The following is a 9,573-nucleotide window of genomic DNA, read 5'->3' on the forward strand; positions in this document are numbered from 1 at the left end:
ACACACACACACACACACACACACACACACACACACACACACACACATCTAGTAAGTGTCTATTTGAACTTATGTCTTCCTGATTCTAGGCTTTCTGCTTAGGTCATTGTGCCACCCAGCTGCCCATGTAAGCTTTTATCTCCTCTATTTCTTCTCTTTTATGAAATCATAACATTCAATTTTCTACCATCATCTTATGTAATATTTTACAAATGAATTTGTATTCTAAGTCATTCTCTGTGTTTGGAGAAATTAGATGTTTATTATCTGAGGAAGTTTCTGAGTGGTCTTATTCTCTACATTATGACAACTGACTTTTGTTGGTTAAACTTCCTTAGGAAATAATGATAGCCTATGTTGATATCTGCTGATCCATTGATCCATTGCCTATGCCTGTTTTTAAAAATCATGTTTGATATTGATTTTGATCTTTAGCAAACCACAGACAACTGATTAGGAAATGACTCTCATTTTGTTAGTTATTTCCTGTCTCTTAAAATATAGTCAGATTTCTTTTCTGTGTGTGATATTTTTTGGTGCTTGACATATCTGGCATCTCCTGGTTTTTCAAAGAAAGCATTCGTGATATATAGGTGTGAGGGGTCATGGCCTGTTATAAATCTTAGTGGCCCTGAACACATTGCACAGTTGGATATATTATTTAAGTTGATACTGTGCATAATTTCAATGTTAGTCTCATTTTAGACCTTTATTTCTTTTCCTTTTTTTTATCTTGGAGGGCAGTTGGGGTTAAATGACTTGCCCAAGGTCACATGGCTAGTAAGTGTTAAGTGTTTGAGGCTGGATTTGAACTCAGGTGGAGTCCTCCTGACTCCAGGGCTGGTGCTCTATTCACTGTGCCACCTAGCCATCCCCATTATTTCTTTTTAAAATAAATAATTGTATATAAAATAATAAAATAAATAATGCATGTGTATACACATATGTGTGTATGTTTATGTCTGTGTCTATGTGCACATGTATTAGGAAGTAAATAGTATTATTTCTTTGGTTACTGGGACATAATACGTAAGTGTCAAATTCAAAGCCGAGACTACTGCAAAAAAAGTGAGGCCCAACACAGATTAAAATAAATTGAAAAATGTTCAACAAAATGAATAAACACGCAGTACAACATAGATAATGTTGATTTGTAATTCTCTAACTTGAAGTGGAAACCTTTTCTGTTTGAGTTTGACTCAACTGTAAGGTTTGGGAGAAGATTTCTAGTTATCCTGTTTAGCATATGTCTTGTGTTCTCCATTACAGTTCTTCCTTTAAATCATGTCATGTCTCTTCGTATTTCAAGTATACTTGATTGTCATTTTGTGAAACTTGTTTATTTTCCATTTCATTTCAATTCATTTGAACAAATATTTATGAAGTGCCAGATCTGCACAAAGTAGTATTAGTCTAGGTGTTTTCCTCTTTCTAAATGATAAACTCTTCAAAATCACTTTAAGATGATGTTCCCAGCCACATGAGGGGAGTACTGAGCAGAGTATTATTTTAAAAAATGTTTTCAGTCATTCTGAAAAAAAAAGGGATTCTTTTTATTTGCAAAATGTACGTAGTGGTTATTATTTGCAACAACTGAAAAATAGAAAATTCTTTTACATAAATTCACTGTGACTAGTTGGATAGTATAAAAGATGGTTGCTATTGGTCTCAATATTATAATGGTACCTTTCTAACTTTAACATAGTGCCTTTCTCTCCCTCCAACCCCCCCTCCATATTTAATGTGCTATTGCTATAATTTTTTTTGTAATTTACGTCATTGACATAACAATGTTGATTTCTCTTAGTGATTCCTTCACTTGTAAATAAAGCACCAAGAGGTGAAGTTTATATTTCAGTAGTAAGTTACCTATTATTTCTCAGATTTATCAGTCCTCCTGTTCTAAAGCTTTATTTTCATAGAACTGCCTAACTTGTATAGATGCTTGCCTTTTCCTTATAGACAATGACAGGCAAACTGAGTTAAACTGCAGTAGTTAAACTAGCATAATATGGGACTTCCCTACAAACTTAACAAGATTTGTCACTTTTTAAAAGCTTTACAATTTTCAAAAGTCATGCAAAAGCTACTGTGAAAGTGTAATTTCTCATGTGGGATGTGGTTAATTATAGGCTGCATGTACCAGTGCATGACAAATGATAAAGCTTTACATTAAGCTTTTCATTATTAGGATTTTTGGTCTTATCTATAAACTTTAATTACTTCATTTTCATGAGATCTATTGTGCAGCAGAGCTAATCAACAATTCTTCTCCTTTGAGGTTATTTGAGCTTTTCAAAGTTGTTCTACTGTCGGTAGTATGTGCCTAGAAAATGGAATATTGTGTTCTATGGGAGTAGATGGTAATTTAATTGTCTTCAAAAATGGTAAGTATCTGTAATGAAAGCAGAAAAGTTAATATGTGTGTGTTAAAATATAATACATGCATTGTTAAAAAATTTCTGAACCCCCAGAGTATTATTTTAAAGGCCTTTTATGGGGAGGGAGATGTGGGGAGGAAAGGGAGAAAAAAAGGGTTGGTCTACTGAATTATTTTTACTTTTATTGTGAGAAGGGTTTTTTCTTTTTTAAACTTCAAGTTACATAACCTGAAAGTTTAAGTATTAGTGGAAAATGTAGTATTTACTGTTATTTCCTGATGAGTTATAGTGTCACTTTTCTCATGTTCTTTGTTGTGTTAAGTTGATTCATATCAAGATAGCTTTAAGTTCTTATGAAATTTGACATCTGGATAGTGGGCAGTAAAGATAAAATATTTCCTGATTTTTTTCTTAATTTTTATATTAATTGTTACTCATTAATTAGACATTTGATGATATGGGAAATACTATGTAAAGAACGTTGCATAAGTGTGTTTCTTGCTTAGTTCTTTAGGTGTTTAGAGGCACAAACAATAGGGGAAAACAGAAAATGCAGAAGATGAAAGAGAATGAATATGAACACTCAAAATAAAGTTTTAAATATTTCTTTTACATATATGCGTCTATGTATATATATGTGTATGTGCTTTTTTCTTTACTATTTTGGATTTAATGAGTAAGAGAGACTTGAATTTTTATTAATAGTGAAGTCAACCAGAGATTCTCTAAAGTTATAAACATTTCATGAATGAAACAATGGATTTTATTATCAAATTTTAATACATAGTATAAATCAGATAATTCCCCCAAATATTTAAATTTGTCTTTAATTTCTCTTCATAGAAGATAAAATATTAGTCTTTATCCTTTCCTCAAATCTCTTAATACAAAAATGTGCTTTGAATTTTTAGTTCTTTAATAAGTGATGTCTTTTTTCAGAGTTTAGTATTCTTAATACTGGATATAATGTTCTTTTGGGTATGAAGTGAAAGCAGTCATAGGTATAATACTGAGTAAACTCATGTTTATTATTGTGAAGAAAAAGACATCTGAATTCTCTATCACAAACCTTGCTTCTTAAGATTCTGAATTTGAAAGACCTCCCCATCCATATACTTCCTGACTACTAAAATTTTTCTTATTAAGTAGTGAATTGGTGAATGTGTTATTTAATATCCCTGAGCTAATAAAACCCCAAGAACTATATGGAATGCCTTATATGGTGGCAATCTTTGGAGGAAAGTAGTAGTTAAATGATATTTTTATCATCGTACTATACGATGATTGCCTTATATATGAGAAAATGTTCATTAACTGTCTAGGTAAATAGTTTTTAAGGTATTCCTGAATCTGTGTCTCAGAAGGCTATCACCAGTGATATTCACTGAGTTAGTTACCTGAGGTCTATTCCCTAAAGATGTAGGTATAGCATTAGTTTCTAGTTTTTGCTATCCTTATCAAATAATAGTTAAACATATATGGACTTGGCACTGTGCCAAATGCTTCTCTAGTAGATTAAATATTTGTGTTTTTTGTCATAAGGGAGTGTTCAGATTTTGTCAATCAGTTTGTCAGTCTATGACATGCTATATATAAAGGTTTTAATAGGCACTGATGAAAATTGGCACCCAGGGAGATAGAGGAAGACAGTGGGACTTCAGGACAATTGTAACGGCAGCTCATCCCAGAAGTCTTTAGTTTAGGAAATAGGATTAAACTCATCCATTTATGAGATTGCAAGGAAAGAAGTAGATTCAGTTGGGGTTGAGTTGGTGAAGGATTTCTGGAGATAACCCTATATAAAGAAAAGCTAGACTTGCACTTAAAAAAAGGCTTCTGTTTGCTGTTGTGATTTGGATCTTTACTACTTGCAAATGTGTCCCAACCCCCTTTTATTTTTCCCACTAGAAAATACTGTTCTATTGTATGCAGTAACAGCAACCTTGTGTGATGATCAACTATGATAAGACTTAGCTTTTCTCAGCAATACAATGATCCAAGATGATTCCAAAAGACTATACACATCCAGAGAAAGAGCAATGGAGACTGAATGCAGATCAAAGCATACTATTTTCACTTGTTTTTTGTTTTCTTGTGGCTTTCCCTTTTGTTCAGATTCTTCTTTTACATAACTGTTATGAAGATATATTTAACATGATTGCACATGTATAACCTATATTGGATTGCTTGCTCTCTTGGGGAAGGGAGAAAAATTTAGAATTCAAAATCTTATAAAAATAAATGTTGAAAACTATCTCTACATGTGATTGGAAAAAATACTATTTACAAGAAAAGAAGAAAGTGCTGTTCTAGGATTATGTATTTTAAAACAAATAGGTGTACCATATTTAAAGTCTAACCTTAGGCGTGGTATTCTCTAACTACCTGGCCTGGTCTTCTTTAGGTAGTACCTACCGTGTTTCCCCAATAATAAGACACTGTCTTATTAATTTTTTTTTGGACAGAAAAACACCAGAGGGCTTATTTTCAGGGGAGGGCTTATTTTAATGAACATTGACAGCAATTTTAATAAACAGGTAAATGTGAACAAAAAAATGTACCTTTATTCAATAAGCAAATCACTGGGGAAGAACAGGATGACGCGCTCACTGCTGCAGCTCTGATTGGATGCAGCTCGGAGCGCGGCGTGCGTTTCACCTGGGGGGGGGGACGGTGCATACAGAGGGTACTGTAATGTAGTGTGTAGCGCAGGGGATCACCTTCACTACAGTAGCAATTTCAATAGGGCTTATTTTCGGGGGAGGGCTTATTTTAGAGGAATCTTACACAGTAAGGGGAGGGCTTATTTTCGGGATAGGTCTTATTATCGAGGAAACACGGTAGTTCTCCAGACCTACTCTGAACTCTTTATTGAGACTACCTGTTAGTTTGAGAAGGTCAGATAAACTTAATCAACAGAAATGAATAACTGACAATAACTGGTTTGATATATTAATATCCTAGAGAGCATTTGAATTTTAACAAGGCTCAGTGCCTTAACTCAAGGAAATGAAGCTTTTATAGCAGAGTCTCAGGTATTGATGATACAGTTTAGTGGGAGAAATATTTTTGGATAGGGAAACTTTCAGAAATTAATTAGAGGATTATAGATTTTAGAGCTGTAAGAGACCTTAGAAATTATCTAACCCCATCATTTTATACATCAAGAAACTGAGGCCCAGAGATTGATCTGAGGGTGACAATTGTCCAAGGTCACAAGGTAATAAGTAGTAGAGCTGGGATTTTGAATGCCAAATCCTGTGCTCTTTTAATAATTAATATACAAGCATGAAGCATCTCCTAAATCATCCTTGACTTCAAGGCAACATGTATGTACATAATTAAATAAAAAATATACAAAATAAATACAAGGTGACTGAGTGAGACATTAATAGCTGGAGCAGATCACTTAAGAAGGATATTCTGTTTAAATTAAGTTGGACCATAGTGACCCACATAAATGAAAGAAAGCACCACTGACTTAATTCCTGTTTCTTTCTTTTCTCATTTCCCAACCTAGCACTCAAGGTAATTACCCATGCATGTATTAATACACAGGAATACCTGTTTGACACATTGAGTGACATTACATTGAGAACCAAAATAAAAAGCTAAATATGCTTTATATGCTCTCTAGTGTTCCTTTTTGTTCTGTGTTATGAGCCAAGAAATTTCCTCATGGGTTTTAGGTTGAGAGATTTTTTGTTGCTTAGGAAAATCTTTTAGAAGAAAGTAAAATTTCTAGAAATAATTGCACAGGCAGAAGGGGGATGCTGAGGAGAAGAATGGATTTTTAGTATAAGAATAGTATGAAAAAAAGGCACAGAGTTATAATTGGGAAAGTCTTATTAAGGATGAATGTTGGGGTGGCCGGCCCTGGAGTCAGGAGGACCAGAGTTCAAATCCAGCCTCACACTCTTAACACAAAAAAACTAGCTGTGTGACTTTGGGCAAGTCACTTAATCCCAATTGCCCCCCAAAAAGCCAAAAAAAAAAGTATGAATGGTTAGGCTTTGGTAATGTGGTCAAGACAATGGGTCACAAGGAAATAGACATTGTCACATTTTTTTTTCCTTAATTTACTTGTTTTCAGAGCAGTGGAATTTTTCATCAGAGATAAATATGAAAAAAAGAAATACTACGACAAAAATGCAGTGACTGTTACCAATGTAAGTACATTTTCTCCATCTCTTCTTTTTTACCACATGCTTGTATGATGTGTTTGTATTCATGTATCTTGTGCTAAACAAGGAGACTGAACCTCTGAATTGAAGTATTACAGTGGTGGGTGTAAAAAAAATAAAATTGGTCTTGGTGCCTATATTTGCTTCTTACATACCGTTAATGTGATTTAGCAAGTGAGAAACATTGGGAATGGAGACTGTCTGTGTCATTGGTTTTCTTTTTGTAATCTAGAAAAATGCTTTTCTGTGTGTATGCCTTCCATTATGGATGAATGATACATGTCTGTATTTTATAGGTTGCTGTCTCTGAAAAATTTATAACTTGGTGACCAGCCTCTTAGTGAGGAGCTTTTCCAGGCTTTTTTGGGATGGTCTTCAATAGGACAAACAAGAAGTCACACTCTCTCACCACAGTGAGGCAATAGAATAAAGCTAGAGTGACATGTTCAAATAACATATTTAATAATTAAGAGGGATTTAGCATAAATATGGAATTGTGAAAAAATGTAAAGAGATTAAACTGATTACAAAAAGTTTTTTTAACTTGAGAAATTTAGGCTAAGATTTCGTTAGGAAACTTTGTTATGGGAATGGGAATCTGGAGATCTTCCCTTCCCATAGGCCCTTTGATAGGCTTAAGTGACTCTGAGAACCTTCCCTGATTTGGAAATATACTCTGCCCCCTAATAGGCTGAATGTGGTCACATGGAGCCCGTGGTGGGAGGCTTGTTTTTCAGGAAGGCCCATACCTTGTTACTTTGTGATTGGGCAGTGGGTCAAGAGGGTTGTGACATTCTCTGAGCCAGGAGAAGGCTATATATACCCTAATGTGAGGTTTTGCTTTGGGGCTCACTTTGAGAAGAGTTGTGTGATTTGGCCAGATGAAACTCTGGGCAGCCATTGAGCCCCCTGGCTTTGAAAACCCACATGTTGGTGCTTCCCTCTCTGGTATCTGATTAGGTATGGCTGTAATGGTCAGACAGCTAGAAACCTGTCTGCTGACCTGTTTCTCTGCTTGTAACTTTTTTTTTTTTTTAAGCAATTGGGGTTAAGTAACTACTTGCTCAAGGTTACACGGCCAGGTGTTTCTGGGGGGAGCTAAGTGTCTGAGCCTGGATTCGATCCCCAGGTCATCCCGAAACTGGAGCTGGTGCTCTTACTCGCTGTGCTACCTGGCTGCCCCTTCTGCTTGTAACTTTTGTTTGTATTTTGTTTGTATTCTCTGAAGTTTAGGGTTTTGACTTTTTCCCCTGAACTAGATAAAAGATATATGACTGATGAAAGTAAGATTGTTAACCCATTTTCAGTTGCTTTCCTTTAGAAAAGCAGATCTAAGAACCTGTGCTAGCAGCCATCCTAGGGTGTTAGGATAATCTTAATTGCTTGTTTTCTGGACCAGATATGTAATTTCCTTACTAAAGGGAATTCCCAAAGAGGAAACTTTTTGTAGAGCTTTCTGACTCTTCTTGGCTACTTAGAGACTGAGTTTCTTGAGGGCATTGAAAGGTTAATAATAACCACAACAAAACAACAACTAGAAATTGTATAGTGTTTGACTTTATAAATATTCTCATTTTATCCTCAAAGACCTGGGAGGTATAGGTGCTATTGTTCCTATTTTATAAGAAGACAAAACTGTAGGGGGTGGGGGTATGCATTGCCCAGGGTCATGCTGTTGTTTGGGTTTTGAGGCTGAATTGGAATTTAGGTCTTCCGGACTCCTAGGCAGCTGGATGACCCAGTGGAGAGAGTGCTGGACCTGGAGTGAGGAAGACTCCTTTTTCCTGAATTCAAATCCAGCTTTAAACACTTACTAGCTATGTGACCCTGGGTGAGACCCTTAAGCATATTTGCCTCAGTTTCCTTATCTATAAAATGAACTGGAGAAGGACATTGCAAACCACTCCAGTACCTTTGCCAAGAACACTCCAAAAGGGGTCATGGAGATTCCGACGTGTAAGAAATGCTAGTAGTTTGGCTCCCATAAAGCTCTATAGGAACAAGAGACATTGCACAGAATGTGCAGGAAGGTATAAATCAGGGTAAGGGAGGAAGGGAGGAAGCACCCTATTCAATCATATAGCTGGGAGAAATCTGTAAGTTTCTTCCTGGCAGGGCCTGAGCTAAACTGGCTCAGACCAGCTGGGGGTCAGGGATGGTCACCAACTTTCCATGAACATGTATGCTTAACTAGCCTATGTAATGGGCAGGTCAGAAAGATTGTAACCCAGAAGAGCTGGGACCAGTCCCAGTTCTGAAGGAAGGAATGAGACAGGAAATTCGAATGGAAGCAACATAAAAGGACTTGAATTTATCTGATTCTCTGTAATCTTTTCAGGAGGCTATCCATTTATTCAGGACAGAATAAATGTAAAATAAAGATAATGAAAACTTTCCTGGCTCTCCAACAAGTATTATTTATTCCTACACTGAACATGTTTATAGCAGACTTGAGTGTAAACAACTAAACAGCCATTTCCTGACTCAAAGTCCAGTACTCTATATCCATTGTGCTACCTAATTTGCCTCCAGTGACACAGCCAGCCATATATCAGAGACAGGACTTGAACATTGGACCCTATTTTATGGTGGCTAGCTATCTATCCACTTTGTAGAGTGCCTCCCAGTAATTTCTTAGGATTGAGGATAGGGACTGGACCTGTGACTTCATTAAAACAGAGAACTCCTGAGTGACAAAACTTCCTCTACCAGTGTAAGCCAGTACTTTTTCTAGAATTTTTCAGAGATTCTAGAGTCTTGTACCAAAATGGATCACAGGAAGGACTGGCACTCAGGTCTTCCTGGTTTAAAGACCAGCTCTTTATCCATTGTGCCTTTTTGGGCAATTTATCTTATCAACATGACTATTGATTGAACAAAAACTCAGATTCTGGTTCTGGTTCTTTCACTGTCAGTTATAAACAGCTTTGTGAATTTTGGAGTACATTTGTTTCTCTTGTGGTGTGTGTGTGTGTGTGTGTGTGTGTGTGTGTGTGTGTGTGTGTGTG

General features: G+C 35.9%; 1 protein-coding gene across 7 annotated transcripts in view; it reads left to right on the forward strand.

Annotated features, from left to right (window-relative positions):
* SMAP1 (small ArfGAP 1) overlaps positions 1–9,573 on the forward strand; it is a 242,915-nt gene that overhangs the window by 114,467 nt on the left and 118,875 nt on the right. For all 7 annotated transcript variants that reach the window (XM_069070730.1, XM_069070732.1, XM_069070734.1 and 4 more), the window contains one exon: positions 6,475–6,550. In XM_069070730.1, coding sequence (XP_068926831.1) covers positions 6,475–6,550 — 76 coding nt within the window. The remainder of the gene's footprint in view (positions 1–6,474; positions 6,551–9,573) is intronic.

The sequence above is a fragment of the Petaurus breviceps genome, unplaced genomic scaffold (assembly GCF_028583685.1).
Source record: "Petaurus breviceps papuanus isolate PSGF00001 unplaced genomic scaffold, PetGlider_PUasm1.0 90822, whole genome shotgun sequence".
NCBI lineage: Eukaryota > Metazoa > Chordata > Mammalia > Diprotodontia > Petauridae > Petaurus > Petaurus breviceps.